General features: G+C 32.4%; 1 protein-coding gene across 3 annotated transcripts in view; it reads left to right on the forward strand.

The window, feature by feature from the left end:
- Positions 1-27360, forward strand: part of LOC118193083 (COP9 signalosome complex subunit 5-like) — a 57380-nt gene that overhangs the window by 12432 nt on the left and 17588 nt on the right. For all 3 annotated transcript variants that reach the window (XM_035364121.2, XM_035364122.2, XM_035364120.2), the window contains exons 2-3: positions 612-846; positions 20101-20229. In XM_035364121.2, the coding sequence (XP_035220012.1) occupies positions 661-846; positions 20101-20229 (315 nt within the window). In that variant the 5' untranslated portion in view covers positions 612-660. The remainder of the gene's footprint in view (positions 1-611; positions 847-20100; positions 20230-27360) is intronic.

Raw genomic sequence — 27360 nt, forward strand, 5'->3', positions numbered from 1 at the left:
GTGTTAAACTTTCAAAGTGGTCTGCCGATAGGATTAATTGCAACTTTGAAGTAATTTGTATTATACCAATTTATAGTTGTCTTTGTTAAAATTTTAATGAGAAAGCAAAAATTTGGAGATATTAATAAAGCATAAAAATGATATATTTTAGCCATGCAACTGAAATTTTTTAAGTTTTTTTTTAAGTAAACAAATATACATAACATTTCTTTTTAAGCAGAAAAACTTCCTCTTTTATGCAGTACTTAGAATTACAGATATTTATATGTAATCAGTTAAAATTTATTTTTATAAGGAAAGATAGATATATAATGATAGCAGTAAGATAGCATAATTTTTTTATTTATTAAATGCAATTGTAGTTAAATATGTAAAGAAAAATTTTGTATTCTGTAGTTTTCCTGGTAAAAATGTGGTCAACTACTATGTGTATGTGATACTACATTAGGGTTGTATATCATTAAAATCTGTTTTTTAATTACAGTCTAACCTGTTATGACACATGTGTTAATTTTATTTAAGTCATGTTCAGTAAATTGTAAACATACATTTATTTATGTTATGTTTTCATAGAATGTTTTTAAATATTTTGCAAAACATTTTACTTTCAGCCCTCGATTTTTTAAAGCAGTCAAGATTTCTGTTAATGCATTGCTGAAAATGATGATGCATGCAAGAACTGGTGGAAAAATTGAAGTTATGGGTATGCTTTTTGGAAAAGTCGCAATTGGAACAATGATTGTTATGGATTGTTTTGCTTTGCCTGTAGAAGGTTCTGAAACTAGAGTAAATGCACATACTGAAGCATATGAATACATGTCTACCTTCCTAAATTCTGCAAGAAAGGTATAACTTTTTAAAAAATATGCTTTGTTTTTTTATCTAGCTTAGGTACATAATTAGGGCACATGTTACAGATATGTAGACAGTATCTGTTGAAACCCAGGAAACTAGTTGGGGGGGACTGTTAAGGTAGTTTAAGATTCTTAAATTTTCACCATAAAACTTCTACTTGATCAAAGAATTATGTGTTTTACTTTTCATGTTAAGGAAGCAGTTTGTCTGCTTTCTACTTCTGATAACTTCTTCTAATCTACTTACCTTTTAAATACTGTTGGTTCCATAAATTTATGACTGTAATGGGTAAAAATATATTTTCAGGTGCACCTTTGCGAAAATTGGTGATTTTTAGCAGTACATGGATACCGAGTTTGTGCAGTTCTTTGACTTGTTATTTTGGCTTTGTATAGCATCAAAAATTTTTGCATCAAAAATCGCTGCTGCATGAATACAATATAAGTCAAAGAATTGCACAAACTCTGTATCCATGTACACATTGACCTATTTCACCTAAAAAAACATCAGAGAATTGCACAAACTTGGCATTGTGCACTCCCGTGACTTTGTCCATGTACACATTGATCTATTTTCACTTAAAAAGTCAAAGGAGCACACAGTTCTACAGTAGAGCCAAACCAAAAATACATAATCTTAATAAACTACATTTTAGCAAATACCCACTTACCTTATTTAGAAATTTCTGAATCCTTCAAACTGTGGTACAAAAAATGCCTTAACAGCATCGAAAAACTTCCTAAAATTATCTGAACAGCATCGAAAAACTTCCTAAAATTATCTGAACTAGAATCCATATATCGGCGTCGCCACATAAATTCACAAAAAAAAAAAAAAGAGTTAAAAAATATCCTCCGGTGTTCAACCATATGCATTTTTTTGCTACAAACGGGACACTTATTATGGCTACTAAGTAAACCTTCATTTACACACCAGTCAATTAATGCACTTTTCTCCTTTCATTTCAAATCATAAGAAATTCAAATTAATCTTACAACATTCATCCATTCTACCGTCCAAACCACAAAATATGCAATGTACTTTTTAACCAACACACACCACAAGCCCTTACAAATCTTTCTCCCGTCATTCAAAATTTAGGGCAACACGCAATCGATTATGTCATAATGGGGTTTCCATGACATTCAACTACTCAGGTTACCATAAATGAAACAACAACTTGGCGATAAATGAAACAACAACTTCACAATAATACAAAGGGCACCTTTCAATCTGCTCTAACCCTGTAATGATTTAAAAGTTATTTCAAGTGTAAATATTGTAATCAGTGCAAAATTATTTCACTACGGTAAAATTAAGAATCCATAAGACTTGAAAATGTTTTCTTTAACCAATCTGTTAAAAATAATAAAAAAAATATGGTACTAAAAGTTTGTCAGAAAAAAATAAAAATTCAACGAACTTAATCTTTGGTTGAATCATTGCAGCTGAATGCCATATCAAACAAAAGGTTCAGCATTGAGTGAGCATGTAAAGAACATTTTCAAGTGCATGCTGCAATGTTCTATCTGTGTTTTTGCATTGTTACATATGTTACTATTTGTGTGTAATTTTAAAAACAAAATACCCCATAGGTTATTTTCCACGGGATTACAATCTAAGCTTTTTAGTAAAACAACCTGTTTAACCATTTTGTTAGCTTTTCGACATTGGTTTATGCCACCAGACTCCGCACTTGTCAGAAGGAAAGTCGAGAACTTTGGGAAAACATAAATTTAAAATCTGAAAGTAAAATATGAAACTAAATACATGGTGATGAGCTGATGCCAAATTGTCAACCACAGACAAACAGAAGCAGTGAAGTACAAGTACAGAAGAATCTCTTGTCAAAAAATTCAGTTTTTATACTAGCACTATAGGGAGTATTCACAGTATAGCGCAGTGAGCATGAATACTGCATGCAAATGTCAAAATGCAAATACGCTGTTACAGTACCCTCCACACACATGCCAAAGGCACAAGGGATCAGAAATATGTAGGGGACCTGACTTGTTCTGTCAGAATGAGTAGTCTGCACTGGAGGCATAGTGTCATTCTGTTTTATTGTAGGAGTCTGCTCAGGAACAGGAACCAATACTACAGCATTTGAAACTAGAAATGCTGGTTTCAAGCAATTAATGTTGATCACAAATTCTTTTTTTTAATAAGAAGGGTAAAATTTTTATCAATTGTTTTCAGTACTTTAAACGGTCCATTATATGGGCGAGTCAGTGGTGGTCTTACCAGGGTTGCCACGCTACCTGGAAAACCGGAAAAAGTCCGGGAACTCGGAAATTGACCCAAAAATTCAGGGAATTTAAGTGTTTTAGTCAAAATCTGGAAAAGTCAGGGAATTTCATACAACGATCCCGCCAAGAAAGGCGAGTTTTGCGCCGACGCCGGAAGAGATCACTTTTTTGCCGAATTGTGTATCACGTGTCATTCGGGCAGCTGGCATAGAGCCAATTTTCGCAGCTCCAATTTGATTGTCTTTGAAAGGCAAATCAAGTTTTCCGCAACTTTTGGTTTCCAGTAACCTCGAGAATCGCATGTACAGTGCATGAACTAAAGAAAGTACCTGTTCTCGTATAAAACAAAATGGGTTTAATCCTAGTATACGGTACCATGAAGGTTAGAATAAAAAAAATATGTATTGTAAAGAAAGAAAACCTCTCTGCAACAGACGTGGCTCCGTTCCATCATAGAGGGAAACAGCTGTGCACGATATATCTGTCACCAAAGCTCGAAACCGGTGTCAAAGTTTGAAGGTCATGTTATCAAGAATTCATAAAATGAATATCGTTTAAAATTTCTTTAAAGGAAAGAAAATATTTTTTGGTGCAAGTAAATTAATTCATGGATTAGTTATTTTGAGGAGGGAAAAAAAATCTACGAAAATCCGTTTTTAAAATTATTGCGAAAAATCGTTCCAAGAAAAAACGTTCTTTGATAAAACGTTTCTTCTTGAAATTTTCGCAATAATTTAAAAACGGATTTTCGTAGTTTTCTTTTTTGTAAAAGAACGTTTCTTCTTAACTCGTTTTTCTCAATTTCCTGTACACATCGCGGAGAGGGAAATTATGGCCGCCAGGTTCCGTCACCAAATCCCTTGGCAAATTTTCCCTCCGCTTTCTAGCCGCGTAATAGCATTTACGTGTATGGAACCTTTTCTTCTTTACATAGATGTTCTTTGGTTAGAATAATCTCCAGGTATGGTACAGCAGGATTTGGCGACATGATGATGAGCAGTAAACGAGTCATTTTGTTCTTGGCGACAATTTTCAAAATCGTGCAAAGGCCGTACCGTTAGGATTTTACCGCAAAACCTTTTTTTTTTCTTTTTAATAAATACCTTGTCATTTTGCAGTAAAATAAAAAAATAGTAATCAGTCATCTAGGCTGACCATGTAATATAACTATATTCGCTAAAATATCGTTGATTATTCTAATTCAATTTTTAAGTAATTATCTTTATTTTTATGTTATTCATATCATTTAATGTTGTTTCTTCCCTCTAAATTTATTTATCATTAGTAAATAATATTTCCAAATTTCAGGAAATTTTCTCTGGCATAATCCTGAAATTAATCCTAGCAGTATGTGACATCACGAAATTTAATGCACATATTTTTTCCTTATGTATGCTGCGAAATAAATATAAAATACCTCAATTTAGTAAAAAAATATCATTAAATAGATTTCTTTCTTTCATTTAGCTGCAGAATGTCTGCAAAAAATGCCTTATTTTATTCCAAATTAGGGAGATTCTAATCTCAATCTTCAGTGGAGAAAACAACTCCTATTGTAATTATATTTGTGTTTTCAAGTGTTAAGGTGCCTTTTAAGAAGACACCTCACACAAATTAAATTTACCTAAAATCTAACCTAACTTTTAGCATTGCGTTGTGATTTATAAGAACCGGATTAGCCTCATGTTGAACTGGTGATGATCATGAGTAATAATTAAATAAAGCGTACAATTGTTATCCAATGTATATATCTTAAATTTTATTAAGTTTCTTAAGTGGAAAAGTAAACAAAATTATCAAACAAAGTGTACCAAGAATAATTAAGAATAAATGTCCTCTGGGATTTATTGAATAATTAAGTGAATTTGCTACACAGTACAAGTAATACCATAATTAATTTACCTCTTAGCACAGCCAACGTACATTACGCGAATAGACTGGAATTTTCTTGAAACATACCTGGAAAACCTGGAAAAGTCAGGGAATTTCATTCTGCTGTTTGAGTGGCAACCCTGTGTTATTGCATTGTATCTCACAAATGTGTGAGTGCATGACTGTAAAGCTGGATACACCAAACACTTATTGTTAACATGGGCTAATGTAGGTAACCCTGCTATCTCTCTCATTGCCGCACACAACTTTTGTAAAAATGAAATTAGATCAGAAGAATTAGAAACTTTGGTGGGTTGCAAAAATTCTGCAGGAAGACGAATAGTCATTTCATAAACCATTTCCAAGCATGTTCCTTCCAGATCTTCTTTGTATGTTGCTCGAAGACCGAAGAGTACAATTGAAAGGCTCACCGTTCGTTGGACATTATTATGGTACATTAATGCTTGTTTTAGTGAATGATGGAATCTCTCAATTAATCCATTAGCTGCAAGTTGGTATGGAGAAGTACGAATTCAGTAAACACCAAGAATTTTATTGAAATTAGTGAACATGCGCGACTCAAACTGTCAGCCTTGATCAGTACTTAAGATAGTGGGAACTCCAAACCTAGCAATCCAGTGGGTTAAAAATGCTTGAGCGACAGAATAATTCATATGTCTTATATATGCCTGGGGGATGTAGAATCTAAATTCTTCCTAAATAAATATGAGAGGGCAATGATCTGTATATATTTTAAAGTGTTGTCCCTCAAGATTGTGTTGAAAATTCTTTACAGTGCGAGTACAGATAGCGAGTAATTCTCTATCATGTGTGCTGTGCGTATTTTCAGCTGGTGTTAGTTTTCGAGGGAAAAAAGCTATTAGTTGAAGATGTTTCCTGTAACGAGTGCAAAACAGCTGCAATAACCCATTTGAGGCTTCAACCATTAATAATAACCGCTGACTGGGGGCATGGTAACAAAGTTTCACTGCGTTTGCTAGATCAGTTTTACATTTTTCAAAGTCTGCAGTTCTTTCTGCTGTCTATAGAATAGGACATTTATCGTTCTTAGAATCTTCCAAAAAAGAATAAAGAGGTGCGTAAGTAGCTGCTGCCTTAGGCAATATTGTAGATAAAAATTCAGCATTGCCAAAAATCTTTTTAATTCAGACATTGTTACAGGTTTAGGAAAGTGAAAATTATCAAAAATTTTTCAGGAAGGGCTCGATTACCAGAAGGGGGTAATTAAACAACCAAGAAATGACACCAGTGACTTTCCAAGAACACATTTAGGAGGATTTAGTTTTAACCCACATTTCTTCAGCCAATCAAAAATCAAACGAAGGTGGTCTTCATTTTTATTTTCATCTGCTGAAGCCACAAATAAGTCATCAAAGTAGGAAATAAAAAAATCTAAATCAGAAAGTACTTAATGAATAAATCTTTGGAATATTTGACCTGCATTTCATAAGCCAAACGAAATTTTAAGAAACTCATATAATCGAAATGAGGTGGCCACAGCTGCTTTAGGCATGTCCTGTGGATTAACAGGAATTTGATGGTACGCACTAGCTAAATCGAGTGTTGAAAAATATTTTTTTCCAAAAAATATCGGTGGACAATTTTGAATATGTGGTACAGGATACCAATCAGGAATAGTCACAGCATTCAGGCGGCAATAATCACCGCAAGGGCACATTAGCTTTATGGACCATGTGAAGAGGGCTGACCCAAGGCCTTTTGGATGGTCAAATGATTCCTTATGATGTAAGGAACTCAAACCCTTCCTTTGCTACTTAAAAGAAATCCGGCGACAAACGACGAGGTTTAGAAAACACAGAAGAACTTTTAGTCTCAATGCAAAGGAAAATTGTTGAATTCTGATTATTATTGATTATGTAAGAAGGATTACTGAGTTTGGGATACGGGTAATCTATCTAATTTAGAAGCACCAAGAAGTACAGATATGCCTAAATCAAAAGAATTTCCAAACAATTTACCACATGAAGAGAAATTAGTTTTGAAGGCAGTTAGTATGTAACAACATCAACGAGTAATCCATACTTCTTAAGAAAATCTACACCTATAATTTACATTTGCAATAACAAATAACCAAGTAAAGGTACGACGTAAATTTAAATTGTCGTAAATATTTTTATCGACAATATTATTTTTATCGGCAATGCTGAATTTTTATCAACAAGTAAGGCCTTCACCGCCAAATGTGGACATTTTAGTTCCTTTGGCGGTAAATAAAACCAGATTCTGGGAAGGCAGAACACAGAGCATATTTTTTGGGTAATACTGACACATCTGCACCAGTATCAATTAAATACTTTATTTTTTGAAGAGAGGTTGGCCAAAAGTATGCGATACACCTGGCGATTGCTATTTTGGCTAGAAAGTGATCACCCTATTTGTTTCCCTTTTGGCAAAGGAACATGGAAACTGACATTTCCTTGCCTGTTCCCCAAAATTTACATAATAAAAGCAAAGCTCATTTGTTTGCTCTTTGTAATGATTGGTTACATTTGTGTGAACTACTATGCTGGTACAAATGCCAAAAATTATGTTTAGCACTGCAAGAATTATGGCCTAAGGTAGAGGTTAACTCACTATCTTGTTTAGTCAGCTCTGCTACTTGGAGCAGTAGCAGATTCACTTAATTCAGGGTCACAGTAGCCTTATTCACCATAAGAATGAGATGCAACCTCAGTAATCTTATCAGCAACCATAGCCAATTTACTCAAACCATCTTCACCAAGAGCAGCCAAAATAGCTTGTGTACTATAAAAAAGCTTTGCAAGCCACAAAGACATTAGCAAAGATTCACCTATGGTATTACCCGCGAAAGTGCACATATGAGTCAAGAATTGAGAAGGGCATTCATCACCAAGCTATAAACCTTGCAAGAGAGTAAGAATTTTTTATGCTTCACTCTCAGAATGTACTGAAATCAATCTTTGTTTTAGGGCATCATATTTGCAGTAGCGAGAGGTTTTAAAATGATATCACCAATAGAATTAAGTATATCGGAGTCTACAGCACCAATTGACATGATTAAATTTTGCTAAATCAAAAGTTATGTTGAAAAAGGAAAACTGTGATTCGAAAATGACAACCCGCAAAGCAGGATTTATTTTCCAAAAAGGTGGTAATTTTACCGAAATATGAGACACGTGTGCAGCCACTGCACCTTCAGCTGCAATGCCATCAGCAGAATTTTTATTACATGATATTACTAGCATTCTACAACTAAGTATTACAAATGTTAATACCAAAATACAACGTAAAAGGATAACAAAAATATAAAATAATCAACTAAAGTATAAAATATTCACTATGTAAAAGAATGCACATTAATGCAAAAGAAAAAATCAACTCCTGTATATCAGTTCTATCTGTGCTCTGAAACACATGATAACCTGGGGGGGGGGGGAATTATCCAATATCAGCACTGATGCACAAGGTTTCACTGGAATATTGCTGCTCTGTAGCTCCACAATAGAAACATCTGCACAGATACTGCTGCCATGGAATCTCAATATTCAGCTTTCTCGAGCATAACTACAGCAGTCTTTTTAGGTCACCAAATGTGGCGATGATTTATGCCACCAGACTCCAAACTTGTCAGAAGGAAGGTCGAGAACTTTCGCAAAACATTAAATTAACTTTATTTAAAATTTAAAACTAAAATACGAAACTGAATACATGGTAATCAGCCGATGCCAAATGTCTCGACCATCGGCAAATAGGAACAGTGTAGTACAGGTACAAGATATTCTCTCGGCAAAAAGTTCAATTTTTATACTCGCACCATAGTGAGTGTGCACTAGAGATGAGTAAAACCACTCCTTTAAAGGGATCAGATCGAAACCATTCGCTCACTGAAGTGAATTAGTTCTTTTTAAAGATACACCGCTTACTAACAATGTCCTTGATGAATACGTTTGGAACTGGCGTGGATCAAGAGCAGTCTGCGCAAATGGTAGAAAAGCAGAAAGAATTGAACTATGAGTGGGATCACTGGAATCAACCAAACTGAACTCCCTGGACTGCTTTCTTTCAACTGTTCAAGATTCTCTAAAAAAAAAAAACTTTCTACATAGAACAACAATAAAATTCTAGAATAAAAAAAAGTGCTAAAAGTTAAAAAATAATGAAAAATAAACTCTCTTTTGTTAAAATTACATTATTTTATTACTATAGTTAATATTTTTTGTTACTGCAAAGCACAGTGTAAAAATTAATTTTTAGACTAGAGGCGGATCCCAAAGAACAGGAAATTGTCTGCTGACAATACCGGCATTTTCTCTTTTTTATCTAATTTGACAAAATGATACCAAATATTGTTCGAGGTTCTTCTATTTGGTAGGATCCACATTTTGTTGTGCAATCTTGAAAAAATATATTAGATGGAAATATTTATAAATATATACCAATTCTAAGGACAATTAAAGAAAAATTCACAGCTTTTGATTACAAGACATTAGTAAAATAAGTAAATAATAAAAATATAATTTATTATTTTACATAAAATATTACAGTAAAATATTGTATAAAAAGGATAATACAGTACAAAGTCCGAGATCCAGAATGATCTAAAATCCGCATCTCAAAGCCACCACCAACTTTTTTTAATTTCATTTTTTGTATGCTTTACACACGCGCATTTGATATCCCCCCTCCTCACATAATAAAACATATAGAGAAACCAGATTCTTAATTTCACTTCAGCACTAAATAAAATACCTCCTTATTGAAGATACAATCATTTTAGCATAAAGTTTTAGGATAAATAATTTGGCTCCGGGGCTGCTTGGCATACATCTCAAACCGAAACATTCTGCTTGGCATACATCTCAAACTGAAACATTCTATGTAGATACATCGTTGATTTTACACCTACTAATATTTTACATCCCTGACGCCTGCCTGCCAAATCATTATTTATTATATTTTGCTTTCATTACCGTATATTTATCAACACATAACTACTTAAGTAATGGCTCCTGTAGCGATGCCGAAACAATTTTTTTATTTTAGTAATTGAATAATAACCCAGGGCTTAATTACTAAAATTAGAAGTACCAGAGTCCTATGGAAGACTGTCAGCAAAGAGGAACAAAAGTAAATAAATAAATAAAATGACTATTAAAATCATTAATAATTTAAATATTAAATAGTTAATTATCATCAAAGTAATTATTAATTATTTAATCATTATTAATAATTACCATATTTGACGGGATATAAGACACACTTTTTTCCTAAATTTGGTCTAAAAAAAGTTACCTGCGCCTCATACGTGATGGACACAGGTTAACTTTCAATACTGAATGCTATTTTTAGCCCGGATAAAGGTCTAGACACACATAACGTTTTCTACATCTGCCATAATTATTTTGCGCGTGTGTGAAATATCTGTCGCCAAAAAGCGCCAAAGCTCAAAGCTGATGTCAAAGTTCGAACAGGTTCGATGGTCACATTACGTCTATGGAGCCTTTCCTTTTTTACATAGACTTTCTTTGACTCAGTCGACACATTTTACATAGACTTTCTTTGACTCAGTTGACACACGTGTCGGTATGGGTGCTACTCTGTATGAACGTGTCGGTATCGGTGCTTAGAACTATTTGTTAAAAAAAATACCCTGGAAAATATGACTATAGGAAATAAGAGATTAAGCTATACAATTCAGTATAAACTAGGAGTGTTAAACTACGCCAAAGTGCATGGAAACAGAGCAGCAGCAAGGCATTTCGGTCCACCACCTACCGAAAAAAATGATACGTACTTGGCGACTGCAGGAAGATCAACTGAAGACTGCTAAAAAACAAAAACATAACCTTCGATGCCCAGCTCCATGTTGGCCTGAACTTGAAAATGCCGTAAAAATGTGGGTGATAGATAAGAGGAAATCTAAGACAAGTGTTTCAACCAAAATGATAATCAATGAGGCCAAAGGATTTGCAGAAAAACATGGGAATCGGAACTTTTCAGGGTCTGAGGGCTGGTGCTACAGGTTCATGAAAAGGCAAGGCTTATCAATGCGCAGAAAAGCAACTATTGCACAGAAAATGCCAGCAGATTATGAAGAAAAAATACTAGCATTTCATAGGTTTGTTATAAATGCATGCAAGAAAACTTCTTTTGAGCTCGGTCAAATAGGAAATATGGATGAAAGAGAAAGAAACCACATTTTAAGTTACTGTGGTACCGCGCTGTCGCGCGGACTATTGAATCTTTTTTTCCTTGTGTGTGGCCTTCTAAATAAGGGTGCGTCTTATATGCCGTCAAATACGGTAATATTTATGAATTATTATTTAATTAAATAACTGCTAATTAATTATTGTTTATTTAAATAATTAAAGGTTTAAGTAATTAAATAAAGTGTAAAGCGATAAACTAAGATTTAATAAGCGGTTTTTAATATGATTTTACTGCAAAAAATAAAATTTTCGAGATCAAATTTCTACTGAAATTATTGTTCAGTTACATAAAAGAAGTGCCTGGAGCCTTCTCATTTAGGGCTACGGTGTGCTCCGCCTACAATTAATGATTTATCCCAAAAGTTAAGTACCGGAGCCGGGCTCCGGTGGGCTCTGGCGCTCTCTGTAATAACCTATTATGCTGACATTACGCTTGATGATTACAGATTTAAGTTAAATGCACAAAAGTCCCGTTCACAAGAGCAGATTCGACTGGTAGCGAAAACTGGTTCTTCCAACGTGTGCCGTTCACATGGGACAAGCATTAACTGCCTCGCCGAATTGGAGGTAGAACTTGGTTGAATGTTCCTTACCTCTCGGGAGCAGGGCAAATGGGGAGATTTCCCGTACTATACTGCACGGTTCACTTAATTTTAGTTACTGCTCGCTGGACTGTCAGCGAAACAACCGCGCTGATAGATAGCATCCCCCCAAAAATTAGATAGAACTGTACAAGATACGCAAATTATAGACAAATACAGACAAGGTTATCTGATGCTAGGTATTCCAGAAATATCGTTCAAATTAAAATTAAAGTTAAGACAAGTGCCGGATTAAAGGCTTCAACGCGACAAGGGACTCTGTACATTTTGAATGATTTTTTTTTTTTTATTTAAGAATTTTCGTCTACTTTTTATGAATATTATTAAATGGTTTTGTGAGACAAAATAATTTTAAACTGAAAAAAGTTTTTGCTAGTATTTTTTTAAATTTAAATTTTTGAAGAAAACTTTTACAATTAAAATGTCTTTCTTCTCCTAAAATTTTCAATGTCTCCCCCCAGTTTTTTTATTATATTTATTAGACTGTTCTTAATAACTTCAAGGAATGAGTTTGCAATTAATGAATTAGTTTCTGTAAAATTTTTAAAACAAATATGATCTCAGCCACATTTTCATTTCAAATAATTTTTTCCTTTCAGTATTTTGCTAAACCCATCCTTGTTTCTATAAAGTATATAATTTTAAATAAGCAGTAAAAATAATAAAAAATTTAGTCCATACCTGTATATGTTTTAGGACTTTAAGTAAAAGGATTTATTGAAAAAAATGCAGAAGGTTTCTCAGTTTGCATTTGCAGTTTAAAGAATACAAACTGTCTAAATAGACATTTAATGATTTCAAATCTTTAAAATTTTATTACTGAATTTCTTAACCTAGTGCTATTTATTCAATTGGTAAATATAAACATAAATTACAAACCTTTTTTTAAAACCTTATGTGGCCAGAAAAATTGCAAAAACTAACACAAGCAGAATTTTTCTTTACCTGTTTTTGTTTTGTAAAACACGTTCAAAACAATTTAATACATTAATTAATTATAGTATTGTTGTGTGCGTATGGGTTTGTAATAGATTGATAATAGATCGTAAATGATTGTCATTGCATTCAAATCCGATGATAGCTTAATTAAATTTATTTTATCAACAGAAACACTTCAAAGTTCTGGAATTTTCCACAGAAATACTCGTACAAGTGTTTAGAATATCACTAAGTATAATCAGTAGTTACGCTTCAATCTAATAAGAACATTAAACACAGCAGAATGCAAAACGCATCTTAAGAGAAAGTTAATTCAGAAATATCTCCAATCTAACGCTGAACTAACAATTGGCAACAATAACAACTTATATAGCATAAATAATGTCATAAAAATAGTGTGGTATAATGAGATTATTACTTTGAAACTGTTTCGAATTGATGCCCCAAATGAACCAATATTTCCCATTCTCTTTCATTGCACATCTTTCAAAAAAGTAAAAAAAAAAAAAAAAAAAAAAACTCATCCAATTAATTTCCTGTATAATTTTTTTAAATGCGAAACGTTTGTTTTATAAGCTGTAAATATGTCGGAAGTTTGTAACCGATATATTTTTAGATATGAAATTTTAAAGTTAATGGGCGTCAAGCAGTCTAAAAATATGAACGATTTTCAAAAATTCTCGGAAAATATTTAAAAAAAAATTGCGCTAAAAATTTCATTTAATTTTTTTTTCCTCCACAGTGTGTTATGGTGCAAACTATAATATTCTGAGATTCTCAGTTTATTTGTGAATATTTGCAAAAAATCGTTTCAACTTTAAATTTGAAAAAAATCTAATCCTCTAAAAATCAAAAGTGTGACACCACATCCACAAGCAGTGTATGTACAAAGTTTGAATTCTATATCTTATCGGAAAGCAGTTTAAAAATCCATGATGATCTTTTAAAAATAGCGACAAGCACCAAGAGTGAACTAAATAACAGCGTATAAAATAATAATAATAATAATTAAAAAGCATATATTTTTCAGGAACCATTACGAAAGTTCAGGTACCAGTTGCGAAAGTCCAGATTACAAAATTAACAACAGTAAACAACGTTAAAAATGTGTAAACAGTATTAGAAATCTGCCAATTCGGAGATGTGATTGTTCACAGAGGCTTAGGTGTTAAGGGGAAGGAAGACGGTGGTCTTCTGAACGGGTCCTAAAGACGAAACTCTTTCATGTCTCCTTTTCCTCCCCTTGCTAACGGCAGCTGTGCGAAGGAGCATTGCATGTGAACATGGCTTAAGAAATGTTGACGAGGAAAAATTGAACAAAAATTTCTTTCCATAGCCTAAAAATAGATTTTGTTAATGATACGCATAGACCAAAAGATTACATTTAGTGCTATTTGAATTAAGAATAACTGATTTGTTATTCATATTAACCCATAACCAGCACCAGGGCTCGTACGGCCGCATCGGGCGGCAGAATTTAGGGAGACACTTGGTCGGCCCTCAATAAGCCTTAAGTATATGTGGGAATTTATTTATTCAGGACTGCGGTAAGTCTTAAGCATTTGCAAGGAATAGAGGTGCATATAATAAAGAACTAAATTAATGCAATTCAGGCTTAATTGTCTCAGTACACAATAGAAGCAAGATAAAATTTAGGAGAACAACTTGTCGTTAGTCGCCAATCTCGTTATACATAGCCAAATACCTATAGTGAACAATAGCAAAATTTTATGATGAAAGCTGCAAATTTTAATGCTTTTCAGATATCGCAAACCAAAGGTGAAATTTTCCAGTTAACATATTTTGTAAGGAAATGTGGAGAAGTGGTAATAAATGAAGTTGATATAAAAGAAGGCGAAATCTGTAGTATGGTTTTAGATCCAGAAAATACAGGTAGTGAAGAAAGTGACAGGTTAGGTTAGGTTATTTAATTACGGCAAAGCCTCGAAGGCTATTTGCCTAGAAGAAAGTGACAGAGTATTTACTAAAAACAAAAAATTTTGATTGACAAGTTAGTCGGAATTCTGTACACAGCAATTAAAGGACTTCAACAATGTTAACTGAACAAGAAATTATGTATGTCTGCAGAATTAAAGAGAAAGTATTAGCCAAAAATCGAAGGAACGTAAAAAAATGTTTAATAAAGTAAACAAATACATATTAAGCCTTTTTTTTTTTTTTTTTTTTTTTTTAAGTTTTGATACTCTTTAGATCATAAATACAGTCAAAAGTCTTTAATCCAGACTCTTCAGGACTTTGGCTATTCCAGATTATCGGTTTTTCCGGATTATAGATCATCAGTTTAAATCTGGTAAGATGGCATGCAGAAATAATAAAATTAAAAATATGAAACCGTAATTTATGAAATAAAGAACAATTATGATCTAAAAGGGTATCAAAATTTACAACAACAGAAAAAAAAGGCTTAATATTTATTCGTTTACTTTATTAAACATTTCTCTCAATGCACACATGCGTAAAGCATACATTACGTATAGTCAAAATTAGAAAATTGACACCGGAAAACTATTTGATGTGTATTCGTGATATTTATAATGACGAATTTGATTTAAATCATATCGAAGATGGGGTACATTGAGATGAAATACTACATTTAGTAAGGAATTATAAGCCGAATAAAATAAAAACATCTGCCCTGAAGATAAGGATAGTGCTGACAGATCAACTTCCAGTTCATTCCCCCCCTCGCAGAGCAGCGTGAAATTGATAAACATATTTTGGAATGGTTAGAGAATCAAAGGATATGATTCTCTAACCATTTATCCATTTTTTTGCAGCAATTCCACTTTTTGTTTGATGGACATAGAAACATGCTTTCGCTTTGTAGATCCTTTGGGAGCTCCAGCATCGGAAATTCTATTTGACATAATCGAAAATTCAAGCTTACTTTTATAAAATTGTTCTAACTGTCTGGAAAAAATAATAAGCTGGATTCAATTAGAAGATTAAGGAACAATGCAATCTGCAACATTAACTGAAATAGATAATTAGATAATTTTAGCTTAGCTTATACCTTCTGTTATACATTAAACACGCATGCGTAAAGGTATTATGCACATGCGTTAATGCATTATGTGTTAACGCATGCACAGAAAGTTTGTAGCTTTGAGGTCTGGATTATGGACATCCGGATTAGACTTTTGACTGTATATCATTTCATAAAGAATGATGTTATATTTTTAAGTTTATAATTTCTACATGCCATCTTACTAGATTTAAACTAATGATCTAATATCCGGAATCGTGGAAGTCTTGACGAGTCCGGATCTCGGACTTTGTACTGTACCTAATATGAAAAGAGAAAATAATCGCGACTCGAGCTAGATTTGAAAGATCATTGGAATCAGAGCCAATCACAACTCCAAATAGTGTTAGAGTGCTGAGAGCTGGGAATCCAAGGAGCTAGCTAGATTTGCAAGAGCGAATAATGAAGTCGGAATCACATCCAATCACAACTGTAGATAGTGTCGGAGAGTTGAGAGCTGAAGGTCTGAGGAACTAGTTCCTATAATTTATGTAACTTTAAACGGATCCTTGCACTGCGAGATGGGAAAAAGAAAACTCCATACATTTGCAAACAGGGGTGATTACTTTTTCTGAGATGTGTCAGTTTATTTAATGTTTTGTTTGTTAATGCTAAATGGAACACAAGCAAGCCAAAAGCTCACATATATACATATGTAACACACATAAAAAATAGGCTAGAGACATTTCCGGTAAATAATAAAATAAAGACTGCTGCTAGTGTCTATGTTAAAAAAAAATAAAATTTTTGGCACGCTTCCCAACAGCTCTCGGTGAACTGAAAGAACTGTTCTATTTTCGGCAGAGCGCTGATCATTCGTTCAGTCAAGGGATCAGTTCTTTGAGTCAACTCCGGAATGGATCGTCCATCTTTAATGTGCACGGGTAAAGCACAGTGGAACATGAATACTGCATGCAAATGTCTAAATGCAAATACTCTGCCACAGCTTCTAATCAGCTATCTGTTGAATGAGAACAGTGAATAGATGCATTGCTTTGTAGGAAAATCCAATTTTTTCTTCCAAGAATTGTTGACATTTGGAAGCATATCTTGATAGTATATCTTGACAAGCATATTTTGATAAGTTTCAGAGCTTAAGAGATTGTTGATGAAAGCAAAATCTGTGTTACCAGTGTATTTGGAAGAAGTGTACGTTATTAAGTAGGTGTTCAATGCAGCCTGAAAAACGAAGTATGTTTTCTGTCTTTTAAATCATGCCGGTATAGTGCAAAGCACAAAACCTGGATGTCCAGTAATGTGAGTGATTTATTATCTGGACCTTCATCAAAACACGTATTTGGGGAGATAAATTTTCTCTTACTCAGTTTACGAGTAGAAAATATAAGTGTGTTGTAAATTTCAGTTTTCTCCTAATTAGCTGAGATTTCTTTTGCTGAGAAATACCATTACTCATAACCATATTGAAATAATCTACATGCAACCTTTGAACATCTGCCGGCCATGTGGTTGTATGGGCGAAGGGCTCATTTTTCTTACTTATCTACCCCTATACACAATAAGACATTTTCATTATTGGTTTTCTTTTATTGGTATAGCAAAGAAAAAAAAGAGAAAAATTAAAACTGATGAATTGAACTTCCTTAAATTTTTCCTGTGGCCTCAGACATGTTCACTGCAGTAAATAAGACTCAGAGAAATTTACTGTATTATGGAGATTTAAAATTTGCTACTTAATGCAGAGCAGAAAATGGCAGACCCAACTGATTTATTTTTCTGTTCCATTATGACTGAATAATTCACTTCATGGCTTTTAAGACGTAAAAAAATTTGTCTCTGTTGGCCACGAAAAAAGTTAACGTTGATTCCAGTTTGTTATTTTGTTCAGTCTTTTATTATTACTGTTATGAAAACTAAAGTTTTGAGTTTCCAATAATGTCAAAAAGAATTTTGAATTCTTTTTATCCTTTTCATGTCCAATTTCACAGTCCTCTCCTGAAAATTAGTTTGTGCACCAGCCAGTTTAAAAAAATCTGATCTCCAAATCAAGGTTGCTTGCAAATTTCTAACTATGAAAAATACCATCTTATGCTGCTGTTTTTTAATTTGCATATTTAAAATCCCTTGCCTAGTGCATTCACAATATTTTCCTTCTGCTGTTACCACCTTTATTCCTGTAACATCAAACAGCTTACATTTTCAAAACTTTTTCTTGAAAACATTAAGGATACATTTGGCATATAAGTGATAACACCAAATGTAGTTTACACACCTTGTTAGAAACTTCAGTGATGTGCAAACTATTTTGAGTCTTAAATTTCCAAATAAACTTTTGAGGATTATTCATCTCGAATTTCGGTATTCTCATTTTTATAAATAACTCCTTAAATATTTATTACCTTATAAGAAAAGCTATTTTTAAAATTTATAAAGTATATTAATCAAAAATTTTAAGATTCCCCCCCCCAACAGCAGATTTTTATCTTCACCATTTCATCATATGTTATTTTACTTAAATTCATTTTCTGTGAAATGAAATTACAGATATTAAAGTTGTGCATCATTACATTTTCAATACTTCTGACACTGTCAATTAATGCAGCCAAAAAACATAGGGTTTAGAATAAACACACTTTTAAAAGTCAAATAGTGATTTGTCAAGACCTGAATTTTAATCATTTGTAATATAATAAATGATTATTATTGTTACATTATTTTAAGATTATTATTATTTCTGCTATATTAGAATTTATTAAAATTTTTTTAAAATTTCAAAAATTGTAAACATTTTCCTTCTCTGTGGATATATTGCTCATTTTATACCTATCAAAATTTTAACATCTGCACTTGTACCTTTTCCATAAACTCTGCTAGAAAGTGCAAATTGTGCAAGTTTAACAAATGACAATCCGAGTTCAGAAAGAGAAAACTGGCAGTTCAACTACTGATGCTGTATCTGACATATTCCTCCCTATTTATACCCTATAACATTTATAGGCTACACATTGGTTTCCAGTGAGTTTTTAGTTTATAAATTGTGCATAAATTAGATTACCTGGTTATTTAGATATTGTAAAGTACATGGAGGCTATCTGCATAAGGGAAGGAATGACTTCAAGAAGGACTTTACTTAGGGAAAGTGGCTTCATATTCACACTACACATGTGGAAAATATGAAAGTTGCATCGAGCTTGTTTGCCTGGGTTGGACTCCAGGACAAACTACGAGTATTCAGCAGTCTTTAACTGCTTGGCCCCTGGTGAAACCACTTAAATGAGGAGCCAGAATTTTATATTCTAACTTACTACTGAAGCTGCTGTCTAGCTTCAAAGATGCTCTCATGTTAGCCTGGAGGTACCTAAACCTTTCCATACAGCTTGCTGATTCTGCAGCAGTTTGAAGTTTTGTGATGGGGCATCAAGCTGAAGTCGTGCTGTCTGTGGAAATGATTCTAGACTGCAGGGTGCTAGTTATAGTGTTTAGCTGTGAAATATTAATTCTAAGTCCTTTGGAGTATATTAGCTTGCAAACCAGATTATCACTTTATCCGAATATGTATAACAAAGTCTTATAAAGATTGTTAAATAAACCTTTTTATTTAAGCTTGAATTTAACAGAAGGTGCAATTTGTGTGTGTAATTAAAGCTCCACCACTTGTGCACATTAAATTGAATTTACAATTTAAAAAAGGGTTTGTAACCAAAGATTACACAAAGTTGCCCTTACTAAATTTGCTGAAACTTAAATGGCACTAATAAACTTTGGCTAGCAAACAGCTAATGTCAGAATATTAACTGGCAAAGCTGGGTAATAGAAAATAAGACTGCAAGCATTGCTGCCAGATGTTCTGTATCTAAAACATTCAAAACTCTTGCCATAATTATTTTCATTCTGGTGAGGGCTAATGAAAAGGAGCAAGTACGGTAAAGATACATATAATAAAATGTGATTAATTTATATAAAATAGCTTACAAGTTATGTAACAAGTTTATGTAAAGGCTAAAAAAGGTTTGTTTGTGTAAAGGCTATTTGCTTAAAAACAGATACCAGCATAGAAAGCGTTCTTGGAAAGATTGCTCTGCATTTCAATTGAAAATGGAGAAAAAGGCTCAATTACGAAAATCTGAATGATGACAGCTTACCAGTGTTATATGGCTTTAGCTATTCAGTTCTCTAATAAATGATGAAAAAGGTTTTATTTTCATTTAGAGCTGATCTTCATTTTTCTTCTAATTAGTAAATTCCTATAATTTAAAAATTAAATGTTGGAATCTAAAATATTAATGTAATGCTTTTTTTACTGTTGCATACATTTTCACAATGCTTATTATGCATTTAATGTTTATTTATTTTATTTAATTATTCAGGTTAATCGCTTAGAAAACGTTATTGGATGGTACCACAGCCATCCTGGTTATGGTTGTTGGCTGTCAGGAATTGATGTTAATACTGAAATGATAAACCAGGCATTTCAAGATCCATTTCTTGCGATTGTGGTAATGCAATATAGATTTTATCTCTATTATAAAGAAATATTGAGACTATGCAGTAATATTTATATGTTCTTTTTTAATGAGAAAATTAAAATGTCATTACAGGTAATTTCCTACTTCCTCTTATTAAAAAAAACACCTCAGTTTAAACTATTGAGGAAGAAAGGATATGATGATACATCTCATGATGATACATGAGATGTATGTAGATCAAGAAAACAAACATTAAAAGGAAAACAAAATATAAGTAACTTACAATATTCTGCCCTGTTCCATTTTACTATTTTATAGTAATATTACATATTTGTTATTTTGCTGTCACATTGCTTATTTTTTTATGTTTCTTTAATTTCTTATGTAGGGAGAAGCCTTGTGAAAAAATTTGTGCCTAGCTTTCCTATTTCGCATTTAATTTTAGCCTTTAGTGGACATCTTTAACTTTCGTTTTGAAAAAGTACGAATCTTTGTTATTATCAGATGAAATTAGGTTATTGTACTCATTCAAAGAGCATAGTATGGCTTTTGATATTTCAGTGCATTTTATGGCATATTTTCACTCCCCTTTAATCATATATTCAATAACTTACAGCGAGTGATGGAAGTCCATATTCATTATGCAAAAATCCAGTATTAAAGACACGATAACATATAGAATATAATTTGTAAGTAAAAAGAAATACACCTCATACAAAATTTTTATCAACCATTATTCAAAAATGAAATAATTCAGAAACAAAGTACTGTTTAAGCATGTCACAAAAGTCTATGTACATTGTTTAGAAAGGGAAAGAAAAATTGTGTTATATTTTCATTAGTGTTATGTAAGGTAGTAATCTCAAACTCTTAACGACTCCATGCAGATTGAATACAAAACTTGAAAGCAGCTAATGGGCTGCAATTTTTTTTAACAAAATAAAACTAAATTTCAACTTAATTTCACTGAATAACTAAATATTTTCCAAAACATGGATAAATAACTATAATAATAATGCAGTAAAAAAAAATCAAATTTGTAATAATTTTCTATCATAAAGAAAATTACTGCATAAAATATCTGTTGGCTACATTTTGTAGTTCAAAGGTACTGACTGAAATATAAAATTTTTAGATTGATGTGTATTTCAAATAAACGATTAGATAATTTATTTTTAACATAAGCTTGAAAACTTTTGCAGTGGGGTAAAACTTGAGAATAAATAACGACAACCAGTTCTCTTTCTTTTATACATTATTATTATTATTTTTTTTCATCATGTGCATAAAATCGGGGTTCGTGTAGTCCTTAAAAGTCTATACGTTTTTTAGAAATGACTTTTGGTTCTTAAAAGTGCTTAATTTCAGCCAAAAGATCTTTATTTGTACTTTCTGTCTGTTCTTTACAACTGCCAATTTCTAATGAATTCTTTTCTACTTAGTATAAATGGTGGATATTCGAGTTCTACGCACGACACCGTGCCTTAATTGAAATATGAAACATTTTGAAATAATTCTTTTTTTGCAAATGAAGAGTTCAGAAAATATTAAATCAAAAACGACGTTTTCCTTTTGGCGATCTGAGTTCTTTTATTACAGTACTAAATTTGGCGACTTACCTGGCAATTTCAGGATTAATTTGTATACAAAATTTTTTATTCAGAGATTTTCATTATTTTTTTGTAAACGATATAACATTCATGAATGTTAAAAATAGTAGTAATATATTAAGATTATACTTAAGAAATAGCAGTGAAATAAAACATTTTTATTTTCTCCTGCCATATTTTAAGGTGACACTGCTTTCTATTTTTGGGACCTTGAATATTTTGATTCTGATAAAATAAAGTTAATAAATGCTATAAAACACAGTTTCCAAAACACTTCTTAGAAAAGAACAGAAAAAGCTTCTGTAATTATTTTAAATCAATTTTATTTGTTTCTTTCATATTTTTTCAAGATAAAAATTTTTTCTGATGTAATTATTTCAGAATATTTAAATATGTATCAGTATACTCTTGAAAATTGGTTTTACAAAACACAAAATTGTTTGAGTTTTTCCTTTTGATTGCTTTTTTTTTTAATGTTTGTTTTCTTACCTTTCCAGAAGGCATAAGCATCGAGGCAAAGAAACTGAAAGCCAACAATTTGTTTAAATATTCATCTTGTATGTCTGGCCCACCATATATATATATACATACCTCAGTGCCTGCCCTAAATTCTAAAAATTTTGCCATCCCTAAACTTCGTTGCTTAGTGCTTCACAAAATTCTACCACACTGGCTGTGATCTTAAATCATTTCATTTTTATTCTCAGTTCTCATGTTATTAAGGAAATAAAATTAGCAGTTTCTTCTATACTTTTCAAGTACAAGTAGTTATTTAGAATAATAGAAATCTTTAATTAAATCTGAAAGTCCTTAAATGAAGAGGAAACTCGGAAACCGATTTTATAAAGAGAGAGAGAGAGAGAAACTTATTCTTCAAAGGTACATTGTCCAAACATTTACAGATTAGGAGAGGAAGCAGAGACTAGTGTGAATATTTATTTGCTTATTGAAACAAATAAACTTAGAAAAGATGCTAAGGAGAAGGAAATTAATGTGAATTAGCTGAAATATCTGGAATATTTTGAAATTAAAAACATAAATATTTTGCTTTGTTACTACAAAACGTAGCTTCTAATGTATAATTATACTAATCATTGTAGAGCCAGTATCATAAATAATAACTGCTGTATAGTGCTTTATTATTGAATATTTTTTAAGAAATAAAAATTAATAACTGTAACTATTGTAAATCTATTATGACTGGAGGGTCTAACTATGTTAGTAACTATAGAAAATGAAGGGTTAGTGACAAAACTGCTAGATGCTTCTCCGTGTGTGTGTGTGGGGGGAATTTCGAGTATTTGTTGATATGCAGGGAATGTATATTTTCATTACAGTAAATATCATTTTGTATATTTACTCATTATATTGTGGTTTACAACTAGCTTTCTTTTAAAAAACTGAATTTTTGAATAATTATTTTAAAACTACCGTACAAAGTTAAATGTCTTTTTAAAGATTTTACAAGGATTAATTTTACAGTCAAACTGTATTTTAAAAATTCCTCTATTTAGCAAAGTTTTTTGTGGAATCCTGCCCGAGGTGTGAATTTCCCTTTATAAAAAATACTCCAACACTCTCTATACAGTTTTTCATTGGATGATTTTTCAAGACTTTTTACTTTATTTATTCATTTGATATGCCACATAGGTGCATGCAGCTGTAATTACCCCATAAAAAAAGGTGGTGGTTTGTTATCTGTTGTCACATTCTATTCTATGTAAGGGATGATGTGGGGGAGGGAAAGTCTCAGAAAGAATTTATCCACCCTATTTAAAAATTCCCCAGCCAATCCTGTTTTGCTAACCAATTTAAAGTTAAGCAAAAGCTGCATATTATTTTTATTTCTGCTTTTCATGGTTTAATGTTGCAAATCCTTTTTAAAGTTCGTTTTGTGTTAAATAATAAAAATGTCGAAACATAAGCGATTAACACTGAAAAATGCTGATTCTTGACAAAGTGGACAAAGATGTAAACAAGAAAGACTTTGCCATAACATTCGGTATTTTGCAAATTAGTTTATTGACAATCCTGAAAAATTGGAACAAAATTTGTCAAGCTTTGATTCCACCAATCCAAACGCCAAACATAAGAAAATTTTATGAAAACATTGAAGAAGCAACATTAAAATAGCTGCACACAGGTGAAGAAAAAGAAATATGCTGGTATCAGGGCTACTGAAAAAACATACAGAGTTTGCTTGAGCTATAGGACAGAGTGAATTTTATGCAAGTAATGGGTGGCTGGAGAAATTTAAAAAATTTTAAAAAATTAATAAAATAGAGTAGTTTCAAAAATCATAATGTGACGAAAGCAAAGATGTTTGTGGAGATGACTGTGTCATTTGGGAAGATCGAAAACTAAAAGAAGTCGTAAAAATATACAAGCCGAAACATATCTTCAACTCCACAAAACCAGTTTATTTTATCAATATTAACGGCAGAGAATACAGTCAAAAGTCGTTAATTCGGACACCCATAACCCGGAATGATCTATAATCTGGACCTCAAAGCTACAAACTTTCTGCGCATGCGCATAATATGTTTACGCACGCGCGTTTAATGTATAACGGACGGTATAAGCTAAGCTAAAATTATCTAACTCAGTTAATGTTGCAGATTGCGTTGTCCCTTAATCTTCGAATTGGATCCGGCTTATTATTTTTTGCAGACTGCTAGAGCAATTTTATAAAAGTAAGCTTGAACTTTCGATTATGTCAAATAGAATTTCCAATATATATTAACTAATATGTACTACAAGGCGAAAGTATGTTTCGAAGTCCATTAAACAAAAAGTGGAATTGCTGCAAAAAATGGATAAAGGCATATCCTTCGTTTCTCTAACCATTCCGAAATCTGTTTATCAATTTTACGCTGCTCTGCGGGGGGGGGGGCACAATGAATTAAAAGTTTATCTGTCAGCACTATCCTTATCTTCAGGGCAAATGTTTTTATTTGGCTTATAATTCCTTACTAAATGTAGTATTTCATCTCAATGTACTCCGTCTTTGATATGATGTAAATCAAATTCCTCATCATTATAATTCTCTTCCGATAGTGAAGAAAGTGACACAGAGGTTATTGAAAACGAAATAGTTTCGATTGACAGATTAGTCGGTATTCTCGACACAGCAATTATAGGACTTAAACAGCAGAACTTTGTAACTGAAGAAGAAATTATGTCTGTTTATAGAATTAAAGAGAAAGTATTATCACATAAAACAAAGCAACTTAAACAACTTACATTGAAAGAAATGTTTAATAAAGTAAACAAATAAATATTAAGCTTTTTTTTTTTTTTGTAAATTTTGATACTCTTTAGATCATAATTGTTCTTTATTTCATAAATTACTGTTTCATATTTTTAATTTTATAATTTCTGCATGCCATCTTACCAGATTTAAACTGATGATCTATAATCCGGAATTGCCGAAGTCCCGATGAGTCCGGATTAACGACTTTTGACTGTATTAACATTGGGGCAAGTGCAGTGTAGTTAGAGTTACTGTACTACTATATGCAAATATGGAAAGATTTACGGATTATTTGGATAATGGCAAATTGCTTGAGGTATCCATGTAAGGGAAGAGATATGCCTTTGTGGAGGACTTTGTAAAGGAAACTAGCTGGTACACACATTACATATGGAAAAAAATGTCCATGCAGCATACCCATTTGCCAGGACTCCAATCCCAGACTGAACTACCAGTGTTGAAAAATTGAAACCTTTATTTATAGGAAAGGGTGAAAATCCAAAATGTTTTTGAGGTGTTAAATCACTAGAAGTAGAATAATTTCAAAAAGAACTCATGGGTGACCTCAGATATTTTTGGAAAGTGGCTAAAAGATTTAGATAATAAACACATGGCTGTGCAGAAACAAAAAATTGCTCAATGATTGAGGGCTCACTCTCAAGATATCAAAGAGAAGAGTAAACATGTTAAAGTGTTTTCTTTCCTCCAAATACTACTGCAAAACTGCAGCATATAATTCAAGGAGTGATAAGTTTTAAAATGTTTTATCACAAAAGAATTTTGAAGAAGGCCCTTATGAGAATTGAAAGTAATCAGCCTTTATGTGTATCTGAATTTTCAAAAGTATAGAATTATGATGTCACTGAAAAAAACTTTGCAAATGCTTCCAAAAAGATTAATACTAGTACTGATAATAGTATTGCCAATGATGATGATGGGAAGATGAAGAACTGAATATGTGTGGTTGCAGTTGAAAGTCAAGGGCAATTGAAGAATAATGAAAAATTGCAAAATTATTTATAGATAGTAATGTTGAGACTTCAGAAATTCCTATTGAAGGGCATAAAATGCAGCAGCAAGAAAGCGATTAATGCTGATGAAAACATTATTGAAAATGAATCTATAAAATCTTTGCCAGAAGATACTGTTAAATTCATTTGATACTTTGCTATGAATTTTTCAGTTTGAAGAAAATGTTTCCTGTGCATTACCAGGATGTGAAACTTATGACATGCAATGTCGTCCCTGACAGTCAAAACAAATTAATGTAATTGATTATTTTTTAAATGAATTTATGTAATTTTCATACATAACTTTGATGGAATGGATACATTAACATTTAGAATTTTGCATTTATATTTCATTTTACTGCTCTCTGGTTGTCTTAAAAGTCATGACGGACTTTTTGTATGTTCTTGAAGTGTCCTTTATTTCTATAACGAACAGTGACAGGTCAATAGTATATTGCTCGTTTTGTTTGATATCTGTTTGCTTTATTTTAATGAGCTTTGTAATTCCTCATTCGCAAAAGAACCTACCTTTATCAGGGAAATGCTGAACAGGTTGCCGATTTACGACCTCATCTGAATTGAATGTTATACCAGGAAAGAAATTTTGAAGAGCAAAACGAGTGAAAACTCTGAGTGCACAAGGTCAGATAAGTATATGGCACGTGGCAGTGCTTTTCATCTAGACTCCAAAAATTTTTGTCAAGTGATCACTTATGTATGTGGTCTAGTGTTATTGGGATGGAATGCAGTTCCTACATGCATGCGGGTACCATGAAGGAATTGTTGTAAATGAATGAAATTTATTCTGCAATGTGCACTAGATAGTAGTGCATATAAACTGTCAAATTTACAAGATGAAAATACAAAACAAATGTCGGAAATCAGTAATTTTGTGCGTCTGCCATGCTGAGCTATGAGAGCTTGTAAACATTGTGGTATTGAATCATACAGATTCTGAATGTAATCGTGGCATTCCATGTGGCTTCGATTTGATGCCAGAGTTCAATCTTAGTGTGTGCCCCACCAGCTGTACAAGCAAGTCGATGACTGATGAAATCTGAAACATGCTCAATGGGTGCCATATCAGGAATAAGCAGGCCATGAAGAAGTGAAACCTGTTGTCCCCTAAAGAAGGCTTGTGCATTTTGTCAAATGAGAATTATCCTGTTTAAATACAGCACCCGGAAAGCATCAAAGGATAGGGAGAACCGCTAGCTCCACAACTTCCTTTATATAGTGATCACAGTCTGCAATGTGCACTAGATGGGATCAACAATTATGCCCAGTA

This window comes from Stegodyphus dumicola, chromosome X2, assembly GCF_044657685.1.
Source record: "Stegodyphus dumicola isolate Sdum_Otavi_A_Nest chromosome X2, ASM4465768v1".
Classification (NCBI taxonomy): Eukaryota; Metazoa; Arthropoda; class Arachnida; order Araneae; family Eresidae; genus Stegodyphus; species Stegodyphus dumicola.